The sequence below is a fragment of the Pipistrellus kuhlii genome, unplaced genomic scaffold, assembly GCF_014108245.1.
Source record: "Pipistrellus kuhlii isolate mPipKuh1 unplaced genomic scaffold, mPipKuh1.p scaffold_m20_p_8, whole genome shotgun sequence".
NCBI lineage: Eukaryota > Metazoa > Chordata > Mammalia > Chiroptera > Vespertilionidae > Pipistrellus > Pipistrellus kuhlii.
In genome coordinates, this window is record NW_023425584.1 from 49,978,338 (window position 1) to 49,994,824 (window position 16,487).

Sequence of the window (16,487 nt, forward strand, 5' to 3'; positions counted from 1 at the left end):
CCAGTCTTATTTTCTTCATATCACTTATTACTAAATGAAATTAGTCTTTACTGTTGATTTTCTGTGCACCCCATTAGAAAGTGAGCTCCCTGAAAGGGATTTTGTCTAATTTTCTTGTTTATCTCTGTATTTTCAGCACCTTGAACAAAAATAAATATTTGTTGAATAAGTGAATGAATAATGAATAAAAGAATAAACTGTCCCAATTCATCAGCCCCTTCCAGATCTATCCAAATTAGCCTAGATCCTCCATTTCAGTAGTATCCCTCTAACAATATCATCAATCACCCTTCCACATTCAATCCTTTTTTACATATTCCACCATATTTCCTGGTAAAATCCCCTCCCTCCCTCCCTCCCTCCCTCCCTCCCTCCCTCCCTCCCTCCCTCCCTCCCTCTCTCTCTCTCTCTCTCTCTCTCTCTCTCCCCCCCCCCTTTGCATATATACTTTGCCCGCGCGTGCACACACACACACACACACACACACACACACTCCTTTCTCTATTAAGCTTTTCCCTACACCTGCTCTCTTGCTGTTGAGAACACAGGAGAAACCAAGTGCAAAGAAAATATTAATTAATTAATTAATTAATTAATTAATTATTGGGAATTTGTTAAAGACCCATCACTATGTTAGGCATGTCCGTAAGTATTATCTCAAATCCTCATAATCTTCCTGCCTTCCCATCCAGTTCAGGCACACTTTCTCATACTGGTCCCAGGCTGACCTCTTTAATCTCAGACAAGGCACTACTGTTCCCTGCTGACCAGGGCTTATCTGTGTTCTGGATTGTGTTCCTGTCCTCTTTCTCAGAGTTCAGTAGTCTATTACGAGCTTTCTTTCCTGTATGCTTGACATCTTTCCTCTTTTTGGACCTTTTCAATAAACACAGAAACATGATCAAATATCTAGCCATTTAAAAAAAAAAATCTCTTGAAGTACTTCTAAAAAATTTTAGTTTAGATTTTACTTTTCCCCATTGCAGTGGGGCGAAGGGGGGGAAGGGGGGAGATCATTTGAAAGGAAAGGGTCAGACCTCTTTCCCAATATCCAGAAAGGAAGGAGGGGGACAGGAAACTTTTAGTAAAATAAAAATGCAAATCTATATACTAACCCCCAAAACAAACAAACAAACAAACAAAACAGCAAAGCTCTCCCTTAGAGTAACTGCTCAAGGGTATGGGGTTTCTTATTGGGGTGACAAAAATGAGATTGTAGTGATGCTTGCAAAACTGTGAATATACAAAAAACTATTATATTGGACACTTTAAATGGGCAAATTGTGTCAATTGTGAGCCAAATATCAATAAAGCTATTAAAAATTCTCCCTTCAATTATTTCCTTTCCCACAGTGTTTACTTGCTCAGAAACCATTCACAGCACAGCCCTGTACTGTCTAAGTTACTTTCTCTAAGGTCACCAAGGACTCTGAGAATAATCCAATGGGTACTTTTTAGTTCTTATCTGTTCAATCTTCTAGACGTTCTAAAAAACCATACATGTGGTGTAACCAACCTTCAATCCATTGCTTTATAATACAGGTAAAAATACTTTTTGTGGCATTTAAGTTTCTTGGTTGCCTGGCTCCTGTCTATATCATCTTATCACTTTCGGTTCATTTCATTCTCCAGCTATAATCTCTTTCATCTCTGTGTACCTATCCTTTGCTCATGACTCTACCCAATATTCTTATTCATCTTTCAACCTACAGCCCCAGCCTCTCATTTCTCAGAAAACAAGCTTGGATTCTCCTGCCTGGGGTTAGTACCAACCCTCTATTCTTGTACATACATACAGTGTGCTTAACCCTATACTGAATTTATTACAGCATATTATACTTGTTTACCCACAAATATTTCCCCACTAGACAGTGAACTCCAGCTGATGATGGTAAGGCCTTCAATTCTTTAACCTTATTACACAATTTTGGGTTTAGTGAAAGGTTGTTGAAAAATAAATGAATTAATGACCTATTCTTGTTTTGTTTCTCCTTGGTTCACTTCACAGTAAGCTCTGCATGGGTCCTCTAGGAAACAGTCTCTAATAACTTCTCTGATGTTAACATTTTATGATTCTTTCTATGATGTAATCAGCAATTCCTATTCTCGTTATAGTTGTGTTTCCTAGCCCAGGGATTTAACAGTAAACAACACAAGAGAAGGAACTAACACTTGCTGAGTACTTATGATGGCATAGGGCCCACTAGGCACCTACCATGCGCTATACCTCATATAATCCTCTAGGGCAGTGTTTCCCAAAGTGTGGTACGCGTACCCTCAGGGGTATGGGAAAAGTTTGGTGGGGGTACGCGTTGCACCGGAGTTTGGTGGGGATATGCACTGCACCGTGCTTAGCTGCACCTAATTCTACGTTCTCATGAGTATGAGGGGTACTCAGCGTTACGAAAATTATAGAAGGGGTACACATATGTCTAAAGTTTGGGAAACACTGCTCTAGGGCAGTGGTCGGCGAACTCACTAGTCAACTGAGCCAAATATCAACAGTACAATAATTGAAATTTCTTTTGAGAGACAATTTTTTTAAACTTAAACTTCTTCTAATGGCACTTCTTCAAAATGGACTCACCCAGGCCATGATATTTTGTGGAAGAACCACACTCAAGGGACCGAAGAGCTGCATGTTGCTCTCAAGCCACAGTTTGCTGACCACAGCTCTGGGGGTGGGAATGTTATAGTTAAACATGTGCTTAGTGCCTGGCCAGTGTGGCTCAGTAATTGAGCATCAGCCCATGAACCAGGAGGTCAGGATTTGATTCCAGGTCAGGGCACATGCCCAGGTTGTGGGCTTGATCCCTCAGTAAAGGCATAGAGGAGCCAGCCAATAGATGTCCCTATCTCTCTATCTCTTCTTCTTCCTCTCTTTAATATCAATAAAAATATATTTTTAAAAATATGTGCTTATTATGCACTGTCAACATGACAAGGTCATACACAGAATTATAAAGGAATGTATTGAGTATTGGTGAAAAATGACAAACCTTACTTATTACACATAATGTTTTCTTTAAAGTGATTATGCTAAGTGACATAAGCCAATCAGAGAAAGAAAAATATCACATGATTTAACTCATCTGTGGAATCTAATGAACAAAATCAACTAATGAACAAAATAGATCCAGAGACATAGCAGCATGGAATAGGTGCCAAATCTCAGAGGGAAGGCAGGGGTGGGTAGGAAGAGATCAACCAAAGAATTTATATGCAATATATGCCTAATCTATGGACACTGACAATAGTGTGGTGAAGGACTGGGAGGGGTGGGTACAGGGTGGAGGGGGTCAATGGGAAAAAATAAAGGGGACATCTGTAAGACTTTCAAGAATAAAGATAATGTATGAGAATGTTACACTTCATTCCTACTATTAACTTCTCTATGGCTATACAGGTTCTTAGGTATTAGATATAAATACTAGAGGCCCAGTGCACAAAATTCGTACACTACGTGTGTGTGTGTGGGGGGGGGTGTCCCTCAGCCTGGCTTGCATGTTCTGCCTCACAGTCCAGGACCCCTTGGGGGATGTCTGCCTGCTGGCTTAGGCCCAATCCCTCTCACAGTCTGGGACCCCTTGCTCCTTATCGCCTATCTGCAGCAGAGGCAGGAGGAGCTCCTGCCACTGCTGCTGCGTTTGCCAGCTGTGAGCCTGGCTTCTGGTTGAGCGGTACTCCCTCTGTGGGAGCACACTGACCACCAGGGGGCAGCTCCTGCATTGAGCGTCTGTCCCTTGGTGGTCAGTGCACATCATAGCGACTGGCTGTTCCACCATTTGGTCGATTTGCATTTTAGGCTTTTATTACATAGGATATGTTTTATTAAGATTTAAATAGATTTATGCTTACAGTCTTATTTCTTTAATAAATTATTTCCTAATACTTTAAAATTAGTGAGTTATAAAAATTATAAGTATTATTATTTATCCCTTCATGGGTTCAACTTGAAGAAGCTCTCATTTTTTATTGAATCAAGCATTTTATTAGAAGAAAGTCCTGGGTTCAAGTCCCAACTAAGTCTCTAACTGGAAGGTTATCCTGCTTAAGATACTTCATCCACTGGTTTCAGTTTCATCTTTAGTCAAATGAAAGTAGGAGGAAGATGACATCTAGTACCTTCTATTCTAAAGACACCTGTTAACCCCAGTCAGATAATTACCTCTCTCAGCACAGGATCAGTTATTGAATTCAGGTTGACAGCTCCTTCATAGGTCAGGTAATAGAAGACATTGAGGGATCGAACAGCCTCTGGTCCTTGCTGTTTATAGCCAAAAATGAGATCAATCCACTGGTGAAGTTGGCAGGAAACAAATTCACTTTCCAGGGCCTGAAAAAGGGCATAGGTTGTATTATTATGCGAAATTCTATTTTTAAAATATGTAGAGAAATTGAGAACAAGCAGTAGTTTGATGCTAAATTTACTGTCAACAGTGATGTCCTATTTTCCACCAGAACCTGTTCTGGCTTATTTATAATTGGAGTCTTTCCAGCACTTGTCACGCTGAATTGTAATAGACTGTTACCATCCACATTTTGGTGTTATTCTACCATACTGTGAGTAAGCACAGTGAAGACCAGGGATGAGGCTCCATCTTGGTCACATTTGTAACTCAAGGCCTGACAGGTACTCAATTTATGCTTCAAAGATAGGTCATATAATGTAAAGGCTACTGTAGCACAGCAAATGTGAAAACATTAAAATTCACTGTCCACTTAGAATATTTATAATTTTCTAAATATAAACTTTTTTTTACTGCATGCGACATCTGTAACCAAAGCATTTAGTTACTTCAACTGAATTTTCATGCCAACAAATGAGATCTTAGGAGGGATACTTATAATTATTGGATTCCTAGGTATTAATATCAAACAAGTCCAAATTATCTGATTCTGGCACCATAACAGTGTCCAATAAATAATGAATGAACATAATTAAGTATTCAGTAAAATGCTGGGTGCCGATCCACTTCCAGATCATTACATTCCCAGCTAAGGGAACTGTACCCAAAACACAATAGATGCCAATGTTTGCTAAATTTAATCAAGTTAAAAATAAGAGTTTAAGAAGAAAACTGGAGACATTATTGAGACAAGTATTTATGTTATTTATTATTGTTCAATATTATTTCTATATAAAAGTTTAGTATTATGGACTACTTTATCTCTTATTCAAATCACAGATCTCTCAGACTCAAACTCTGAAGAGTGATCCGAAGTGTACCAAGTTCTATCAGGTGACATGTCTCATTGAAACTCTTATTTTTAGATTAATAAGTGTATGGCTATGATGTGTTTTGGTGTGACTTGGTATGTTATCCATATTATAAAAAGAAGCCTGTTGTTTCTAAAACAAAATTGACTAACTTCTATAGGAAGCAATGAGTAAGAAATAAACCATCTCATAACAAAATAAGTTCCTATTAGTTCACAGGTGTACATTTCTGCAAATATTTGGTTTATTAAAATAAATGCCTAAGAATAAGAAAGATGTTTTTGGCCGAATTCCTTTAACTAATAATTATTTCCTTTAACTAATAATATTTAACTTGGATTCACAATATATGGCGTACTTTAAAATATAAAAAATAATTCTGTAAATAAAACTCTAGGTAATTGTCATATTGCAAAGTATACGTGAAATAAAGTATACCTAAAAAAAAAAATTTAGCGTGTTCCAATAGTGGAAGTTATTATCTGAAATTTCTTGTAAAACTCATATTTATACATTTAGTAAATAGCTAACAGAACACAAGACTGCTTCATATTTTATTTGATATAAGTAGAGAATGGTTTGTAATAAAGTAAATTTCTATTTTAAGTACACGGATTTTAAAAAAAAAATCAATCCCCAAATCCAGGAACTATTAATGCAAGTTGCACCCCAAAATGATACATTTGTTTCATTAACTCAGGCATTGGGTAGGAATGGGGGGTGGGGGACATGTTTAAAGTGACACATAAAAACAGCAATTGTCTTAATTTGTGTGCAGTGCACTCCACACAAAAGCCCTAAATATGTTCAAATTAGAGCAAGCTGCTTGATTGTCACTACAGTCTCATGTCACATTAATGCATGACAAACATTAAACCATACACTTAAATGGCAATTTATATCATTTAAATGTTTACTGCCAGACTAGCTCATCACTCATTTAAATGTGACTTTCTGACAGCTAATTTCAGTTAATTTTCTCCAATTCACTTAATTAGAACTTTCAATCAGGGAAGAACCTCTACATATCTTTGAGATTACACCCTTTTTATTTGTTCAAAATCTGAGTCCATAAACTGCTGAAAAGCTCTGTAATATTTGAATTTACAAAAAAAAAAAAGAAAGAAAAAAAGAAGTACAACCATATGAAGCAAACTCACAGTATGTACTCTGGGAAAGAACCTACACTTATTTATGTAAATAATACTCTCGCCAGTAGTTTAAATAAAAAACGTTTAGTTCACATACACACATTATTGAAACTATAAAAACCCTGCATCCAAGCTAATTAAAAATTAATGATTTCAAAATTGTTTAATAAGATAAAACAGTCAGGAGTCTCCCAAGTGTCCCTAGTATTGTGATTTGAAACTATAAAATTCTAGAAGGCTCAGCAAATGACAAAGTACAAATGAATTTTCTCAATATTAAAGCCCCTAAAAACCAGAGCAATTTTACTTTGCTGTCATCAAACAAAGAATTGTTTTACTAATGTTGATTAGTTTTTTACGCATATTCGAAATGTTGAAGTTGGTTAGATTTAGATGCTTAAACCTTGATACCACATCACAATGTTAAACAAAAATGCTGGATTTAAAGACACTGTGCTCACACTGTGCCCTAAACACACGCACAGAGATGACTCTAGTGTCTGGTTCAGCCCTCCCCTTCCAATGTCATACTGGTCAGTCCTTAAGGGGTTGGCCAGTAGCATGGAATGATTGGCAACATCTTTGCAGAGGTTGATAAACACACTGACTTCATGAATAAATTTTAAATAAAAATTAAAAACTACACTAAAAATCTCATTAACTATCCTCAAGCATTTCTTACAATATACTAAATCTTAAAAAGAGAGAGAGAGAGAAAAAAAAAGAACTGCTAGTTAAGGTTATAAGAGAATTCCAAAAACTTTTAGTACGTTTCAGTACAAAGTCAGTTCGGGACATTAACATTCTTTTGATATCAGAGAATGACAACTGCCAAACCAAAAGTATTTAATATACATGGGCTTACTAAGGAATTGAGGGAAGAGGAAAAGACAAGAAGGGGGAAAGAAACTGTTGAGGGGGGGAAAAAATACAAGTAATTCAAAATAGAATACCCTGGGATTACATTTTATAACTTTTGTTTTTGAGAGTCAAAAAACATAAATCATAAAACATATTAAAAATTCCTTAAATCCCTTTTTATATGTTAAGATTGTTAAAAATACTCCATATAAAATACTTATTTATATCCACATTTTTAGTCACAAATAAATAAAAACATGCCAGTGGAATGTTAAGCATTTGGGATTTTTCAAAGCCTTTAGGACAGGCAGTCCTCATTAAGGCTGGAGTTAAATATGGTTTGCAGCTAGGGGATAGTAACAGGCTTCCCATGCTGCTCTCAAACCTAACCAATCAGTTGTTAGTACTCCCCTAGCAGGCTGAATACATCATTTATATCCAATGTGTGCTCTGAGTAAAATTTGTAAACAAGAAAATCCACTAAAATGTCCAACACAATATAATAATATCCAACTCATCTGAGTTATTATAAAATAAATCAGTGACTAATGTCCAATTGTTAAGGATCAAATAAGACTATGAAAAGACTATCATATGAAGCCTCACACAAATTGTCAATCCAATCCAGGGGGACTCATATTAGTCTTGACAAACTGTCTGGGGGTTGATATCTGTTTTTTTAATCAGATCTATTATATAGAGACTAAAATACTTGAAATATGCTAAAAAGTACAGTATACAGATGTCAAATACAACACTTATTAGTAACTTTTATTTGCTTGATACACATGCAGAACATAAAAAAATAAACCTTTAATATTTTAAGATAATAGTAAATTATTCATAGATAACTCGTTTGTATAACCCTGTGTCAGAAATCATTATAACATATATGAATATGTGTCTAACAATAAATCTCATTGAAAGAATGTAATCTGTTTTTGTGAAACCAACCCATTAAGGAGATGAATTATTTATTGGTAAAAAAAAAAAAAGTTATATAAAATTATTCTTGCTTCCTACAATGAAGTCAAATAATATTATAACTTCCATAGAAATAGTTTGCTTTTTTTTCAAGGAACTCTAAGCTATTTTAGAATAAAAACTCTAAAATAAAAGGCATTAATCATGTGTTTAATCCAAGCATGACTGAGAGATACTCTAGCAATTTCCTTTTATTTTCAAACAATCAAATTTTCTTTAATGTAAAAATGACATAAAATCAAGCATATCAACTTCAATTAACAAAAGAAATTATATGTTAATTGTTTACCTCAAGACCAGGAAACCTTACTTGTACATTTGTTTCTCATACTTATAATTCCAAATGTTTATTTATATTTTGCTAAATGTTCTCATACCACACCATTTAAAAGAAAACAACTAAATAAAAAGCTACTGACATCTTAGGAGAAATGATTGTTATTAAAAAAATCAAACAAAACATGTAAATATTACTTATAAACTTCAAGTTTAGAAATAACCAGCTCAATTACACATTTCTGCACACCTTTACCACTACTTGCATGCCCAAGCTTCTGGAAGGCCCTATTCAGTTCTGAGATACACAGCCCTATAGCTTTAAGTTTTAAATAAAATAAAAAAATAAAAATCACTAACTCTCTTGACTTGATATTATAAGATGCATTTAATCATATTTTTAATGGAAGAAAAATAATAAAAATTTGTCTTGTAAAATTTTAATTGTACTTACAATTAAGTGTATTAATTCATTTGAGTGTAGATAGTGACATGTTTCAAAGGAGTTAGTTTGGATTGGCAAGAATGTAGTATACAACATTATGGACTCGGAATTTTAAGTATTTTTCATTTCAAATACATGTAATACAGCCTTCTACACACACACACACACACACACACACACACACACACATTTAAAATGAACTGGTCTGTTATGTTTGCATGTGCTGGATTTCAAACACTAGTGGTAATGTTTCCTTAACATTGATATATGACCTTTGTAATTTACATTGAAGAAAGCTGTTTTTTTCAGCCTAATTAGAACTGTTTCAAATTTTCCTGCTAAATATATGATATAAAGTCCTTTCAACTTTTTTATTCTAGAGTTTCTTTCCATGTCAACTTTGTTCCAATCAAAATATGCTTTGAATTAAATGATTTTGATTGAATATGTGGATCACATTTCACTTCTAAGATTTAAAGTCCAAAAAGGAAAAGTTTAGCCTGTTCAAACAAAGCAAGAGCAGCCACTTTGCGGAAAGCTATTCACATTTAAGAAGACTGACAAATTGTTTGTGTGCACCATTAGGTCTAGTTTCTGCAATAGTTGCCAGATTTCCTGTCTCCCTAATAAGATACATTAACTCCTTAAATGCTGGCTCTGAATTTGTGATGAATCCAAGTAACTTTAGCAAATTTTCAAAGTTTCTTTGAAATAAATGGAATGAATAGAAAATTAGCTGTGTTATATATAAATAAATAAAATCAAGAACCAAAGGTCAGAGAAAAATCAACATATTTTCATTATGGATAGATATGGATTTCGAATGTAAATATGCTTTCCAAATGGAATTATTCAAAAGTGGCAAATCCATATTAATCCTCATTTTCTTTAAAAGATGCATTATTAATTAACCAATTAAGGATTAATTGTTGAGGTGAAACACAACAGTGAAAATATTAAAATGCTGATGAAATATACTAACAGGAGTAAACATTCTCCCATATTGATTACAATACATCACCATGCTTCAGGATTCAGATATTTACCTTAATATAAATATATAACAAAAAAAATTTATACTATTTACAAAGAAAAGTTTAACTTCTATGGCTTAAAAATTGTATGAAGCTGTGACATTAAGAACAGTAAATCATGAAAACCATAGGGGGAAAAGTAGGATCAAGGATTAAAAGGGGAAAAACTGTTAGATGCTGAGAAAAAACATTGTAGCTGACAGCTTAAAAAATGAAATTTAGTCAACAACACATTGAAGTTCAGGCTGAAAGCAGATAGAGAAATCAGTAAAGGGAGATCTGTACTTCTAAACTGCCCTTGAACTGCTGGGCAGAAGAGAGATTTTGGAGTCGGCAGCACACCGCTCAATTCTACATTTCTACCATTACTAAAGAAAAGTGTGAGTTAATATCATATCGTGATATAACCATCAAGCACTCGTGCATCTTTTGGCAGGAGAATCATTCTGTCTACAATTGTTATTGTGTAGTTTTAAATGGACTAGTCAACCAGCTGTTATATATTTTACACACTGAAGGCCATGTTTCCTTTGAAATTCATAGTTTTAATCTCAACTGAAGTCTGTATTGCTGTGTGCCAAGATCAAAAGGATTAGGCAAACTTGTACAATTACCCTCCTTTTCAGGGAGATGATTTTTCCCCCCAATGTTTAAAATAGTCCTGTATGCTGACATTTTACCCAACTATTTTCTTTAGAGCTACAGAACATTAAAACATTTAATTAACATTTCAACCTTAGGTCACTCCTAATCTAAAATATCAGAATTCACAATATACAGATATTTTAAACTAGCTGTAGTATAATACACATAGGAAGATGGAGCTTTTAAAAAGAAATTCTACCCCATAAGAATGGATGGCAAACGGCTGTATACAAGGACAGAGATACCCATCTACTTTACTATTTGTTTACATTTTGCATGTCTTCATTCAGAAGACAATTTAGAACTTGCAACAATGCATAATCATCAAGATAAAAATAAGAAGAAGTACATAAAAAGCACACCATGAAAGTCCATCGACTTAGGAAAGGTGCACCATGTATCTGGCTCTCAGCTTTCTATCAGGCAACATAAAGAAAGAAACACGAACACTTACAAGAGTCAAAATATGACCATAACGTAAAAATAAACCAGATGGCCTAAAAAAACACATTATTTCTATTCCTGAGATAAGAAATTCCTCCCTTGGCAATATGATGGAATCCAGGTATGTGACTCTCGAAGGGACTGACTTAATCCTAGATAGATTTAAAGTACAGACAAATGGAGAGACTACATATTCTTCAGGCAACCCTGCATAAACAGTTCTCTTAGGTGAGGTTTTGAATGGTAAATTCTAGGTTGTACTCCATGACAAGTGTCTGGAATGCAGCCATTTTATTCTGTCAGTTAAATGAAGAGACACAGGCTTCAACAACAGCTAAGCTGAGTCACAGGGCTAATAATCTGTTAAAAATGTGTGGAGGAAGGTCCATCTTCACTTGGAAGGGACAGTGGCCTGTCCTGAGACAGGTCCAAGTTTCTCCTCTGAAAGTTATTTTGGGTAAACTTTCCCTCACAGATAAATAGGCAACAAAAGCCTCCAAATGCCAACCAAGATGTCCTAATACTTACGGATGGTAAAATCTCTAGAAAATTAATTCTGAATATTGTAAATTGCTGTTGTGCTGAGATACACTAGTTATAAAAACATACACTTAAGTAGTTAAAACATCATTCTAAAAATTCTCATTGATCTGCCTAGGTCTAGAAAAATAATAGGTTTCTTCTTTAAATCATGGGGGGAAAATGTCTTCATTTGTTGTACAAAATTCTGGAAGTTTCATTTTCTAGTTAGTTATAAAAGGAACACAAAAGCAAAATATGTAATCCCTTCCCATTTGCTTATCCACATAGATCTGATAAATACTAGCAGTCTTTTGCCTTTGAAGAGGGCCAGACCAAAATCTCTACTTATTGCCAGATGTAGTTTAATCCCATGGGGACTCCAGACAAAACCAAGAGCTGTCTTCATGGCACCAGTGGCTCCCTGGACTGACTGCCATAAACTTATATTGGCAAATCAACATCCCTGACAAAACAGAATGCTTATTATATCACCACCTCCAAGAATACCCTATAAAGAAAAACTTAAAGTAGAGAAAATGAACACAAAAGTTGCTGAATATTTTTTAAAAGCATTGACAAGTTCAGCCAGAAAATGACATCTGCATTTACTTTGTGTCTGCAATTGAATATACATACATTAAACATAGGACTCAGAGTCTTTTTTTTTTTTAATTCTGCAACTTTTGATTAATATCAGCAGCTCTGTCATCCATTCAATCTACAAGTTTTTATTGAGTGTTTACTGTAGGCTCTGTTCTATGCTAGATTCTGGGGATAGTGAGATGAGATGCCTCTTTGGAGGGTGGGTAGGTAGGCAAAAGGTCATCCATCTCTAAGACGACTGCAGCAGTCAACATGAGAGGCACTGAGCGCCTCACGGTAGTGGCAGTGGGAGTGAAGAGGAGGGGAAAGATTTTAGAAAGATTTAAGATGTGACTCCACCATCTGATTACCAAAGTGAGAGAGGAAGGAAAGGGAGTTTCTGGATGACACCCAGGTTTCAAGTTTGGACCTTCGTCATGGAGAAGAAACAGTTTATATAGTAAAAGATTAAGTCAGTTTTGAAATTAATATTAGTATTTTGGATTTTCTTTTATAGATTTGAAGTTAACCCTAAGCCTTTTTTTTTTTTTTTAATCTAAGGTGGCTGCTAATTCTAATAGACATATGTATACTACTTTAGTATTAAAATATGTTCATGTTCAGTACTGGGATGTCCAAGCCAAAACAATTCTGGATAGTACAGTGACTACTAACAGAAAATTAATGTAAGCCACATATATAATTTAAAATTTTTTAGTAGTCACATTTTAAAAAATAAACAGATGAAATTAATTTTAACACAGTATATTTAATCAGAAATACAAAGATATCATTTAAACATATAACCAATGTAAAAATCATTATTTTGTATTAAGCCTTAGAAATCTGGCATGCATCTTAGACTTACAATGTATATCACATCTCCATTCAGAGGAGCCTCATTTCAAGTGTTCAACAGCCACACATGACTTGTGTGGACATTGGACAGGAAAGCTTTCTACTCAATTCCCTGAACTGAACCTACATTCAAATTTTTACAGTATTCTGAAATAAATAGAATGCAAAGATTAGCATTATTTAACCCCTTATAAAATATACCTCCTCTTACTGAAGATAAAGATAAAGCTCTCAAAGCTCAAAGCACAAAGCACCTCCAGACTACAAAATGACCTTTGATACGCTTCTGAAAAGGCTGTTTAAATTTTCAGAGCATGAAGAATTGCTATACCTTAGGACATGACAGCAAAAAATATAGTATCTTCAAGTGTGAAGCAGACAATGTTCTGCCATGTATATTCTTTAGCCATTTACAGATCTCTGAAGAGATGTGGCGGCATATGAAAGATGGCGCGATGACTGACCTCTCCAACAATAAAAGTAAATGGCTAATTCTACTGACTACAATGTCGACTGTAAACACTCCATCTCTAAAAGTTCTTGGTTAGAGTTCTTGCGTATTGTCTACTCAGCTGTATCAGTTATGTATTTTAAGAACTATATAGGCATGAACTACAATTTATTACAGGGAACACAGGGCTTACTAAAAGTCAGATACATTAAAACCTGCAGACACTGTGGATATATTCATACACCTCATAAAAGACACCTCCTTTTAGCAGCAGCTGGAACTAGCCTCTGTTTGCCCACTCCTAGAAATCCTTTCACATTTGTGATAAAAGTCTATATGAGATCAATAACCTTAACTTCTTGGAAGATTTAAGTAAATTTGTTATTCATGCTTCCTTAACTCCCTTTCAATGTCTTAACTAATCTCTCATCTTTCTGTTACAGGCACACCACTGAAAACATTTTTGCTAAGATGACTATATCTGACTGTCTGAGTCCAATGGGGGTGCTCATCTTTCCTCACTTTATCTCTTTGCTTCATGGTGTTTATGTTTCTCTCTCTTCTCTGAGCTTCCTTGACACCCTCCCTCCATATTATCTTTCTACATTTCTGATTATCCTTCTCAATTTCAAATGTAGGGTCATTTCCCTCTGTCTATCTCTCCAGTGTTTGTTGTCCTCATTATTCAGTTCCAGGCCCTGGCTTCTGAAATAACTCAGGTCATATGAGCCAGATATCAACTACCTCCACCTGACAATTATTACCATCTCCAGAGTGTCAAGGTGTCAAGTCCAAAATGTTAATGACTATCAGAGTACTACTTTTGGTGTGTGCTTCAGGTAACTCAAACTTGTGTGTGTGTGTGTGTGTGTGTGTGTGTGTGTGTATACCAAGAATACTTTTCCTCTTAAACCATCTCCTTTCTTGCTTTTTGGATTATGTCTGCAGCCCAGTCCTTCATCCAGTCAGCTAATCTGAAAACTGAGGCAGTCATTTTGACTTCTTTTCCTCTCACTCCAAAACTGGATCAGACAACAACCCTCCAAAATACCTCTCAAATTCATTCTTCTTCCACTTTGACTATCTTTGCGTCTGTGTTTCATTATTTCTTGAGTCAATTATTCTAACACTATCCAAACTGTTCTCTTTATCTCTAAAATTTCCCTTCTTTGGTTCTTCCTCTAAAACATGACCAAGTGCTGGCTCTCCCCCAAGACTTTTTATGGTTCCCCTTTCAATGGAGCAGCTGATCTCCATCCAAGTGAACATGCCCTGAAAGCACCTGGATCCCCCAACAGAGTCTGTTTCTGTGGATTTAGAGTGGAGCCCAAGATCCGCCTTTTTAAAAAGTCCTCAGGTAACACTGATGCTCAGGGTCTGGCAATCTCTTTTTGGGCACCACAACCCCAAAGAAAAAAGTCTGCGTTACTTACAAGGCATCCAAGATTGTTTATATAACCTCGCCGTGGTCTTATCTTTCCAAAAGTATCACTCACAGTTCTCTTACATGTATTTGTACTCTACCTTCTGAATTAAGTTTAGCTGTTGTGCTATCCTACAGCAATAAGATTTCTGTTCACACTGCATTTTCTATCTACAATGCCCTTCCCATTATCTTGCTTCCTTCCCGGCAAACTTCTACTCATTCTTCAAGACTGTGATCAAATGTGGTTTCCCCAGTTAAAACTTTAAAACTTCCCCAATCTTTCCAGGAAGAAAAACAAGGCATTTCCTCTTTTTATCTCAGAATAAAATAGGTATATATAAAACTATGTCTAGTGACAGATATTAACTAGACTTGTGGTGATCATTTCACAATATATATAAATACTGAATCATTATGTTGTACACTTGAAACAAATATGTTATATGTCAATTATATCTCAAAATATTTTTAAATATTCCACACACAAATAAATAAAACAAATACATATTATATGCTCTAAAGATGGCTTGTTGTTCTCCATTATACATACCACAACCACTACACAATTTGTTATATTAGAGTATATATTATCACAAGTTACATGTTTGTTTAGTTTCTTATTTATTGTCATCACCCTCACTAAATAAGTTTGAAAAGGGCAGGCAGTATGCTTTCTCAGTGCTATAATCTCAAAGACAGATAGTAGGCACTCACAAAATATTTGTTGAATAAATAAATACTTCACTTAATCTACTTCTTTAATTAGTTACTGTCACATCTGTTTGATCTTCATAATGACAGCCCCAAAGGGCAGGTGTCATATTCTTCCAATTCTGTAATCACAGACCTAATTACTCAGGAGCCCCTAATAAATGTCTGTTGAATGAATGAATGGTATTTAAGAAATTCTTGTGATTTAGCACAATTCATTGCTTATGCTCAGGAACTATGATCTTAAAGCTTTGTATAAGAAGCATGAAATGGACCACAGAAACTTTACCCAGTTGATACAATGCTAATTTGGCAGAGTTTTATAAAATGTGAATAATTTCTGTGATTTCTATGAGATGTCCATAGTTGGTTAAACACAATTAAATTTGGTGTCGGATGATAGCGTAAAGAAGAAGGAAAGTACATATTACAGTATCATCTTTAAATATTTTCTCCTGACGGATGCAAGAAATGTCTATCATAAACATAACAAAGGCTAAAAAAGACATTATGCAAGGAAAATGCATTGGAAGGTCAACTTGGAAGAAATTCATTGACAAGCTAAACAACAACAATATAATAATAATAGCAGCACCTAACATTTAGTGAGTACTTATGATGTGCCCCGTTTTACCCAAAATGTTTTACATGGACTATTTTATTTAAAGTTCACAATAATACTTCCAGATAAGCACTATGTTTAAAAAATGTTTTACAAATGAGGCTAAGAATGCTAAATTGTTTAATGTTACACAGGGAGTAAATATCAGAGTTGCAGTCTGAACCCAGATTTGACATCTAAAGCCATGCTATTAACTACTACATCAGTTTTAAAGCTTCCGAAATAGAATTGTATATCCCAAAGTTACAGTATGA

General features: G+C 35.0%; 1 protein-coding gene across 6 annotated transcripts in view; it reads right to left on the reverse strand.

Annotated features, from left to right (window-relative positions):
* Positions 1-16,487, reverse strand: part of LRBA (LPS responsive beige-like anchor protein) — a 518,726-nt gene that overhangs the window by 66,170 nt on the left and 436,069 nt on the right. For all 6 annotated transcript variants that reach the window (XM_036424850.2, XM_036424848.2, XM_036424851.2 and 3 more), the window contains one exon: positions 4,169-4,336. In XM_036424850.2, the coding sequence (XP_036280743.1) occupies positions 4,169-4,336 (168 nt within the window). The remainder of the gene's footprint in view (positions 1-4,168; positions 4,337-16,487) is intronic.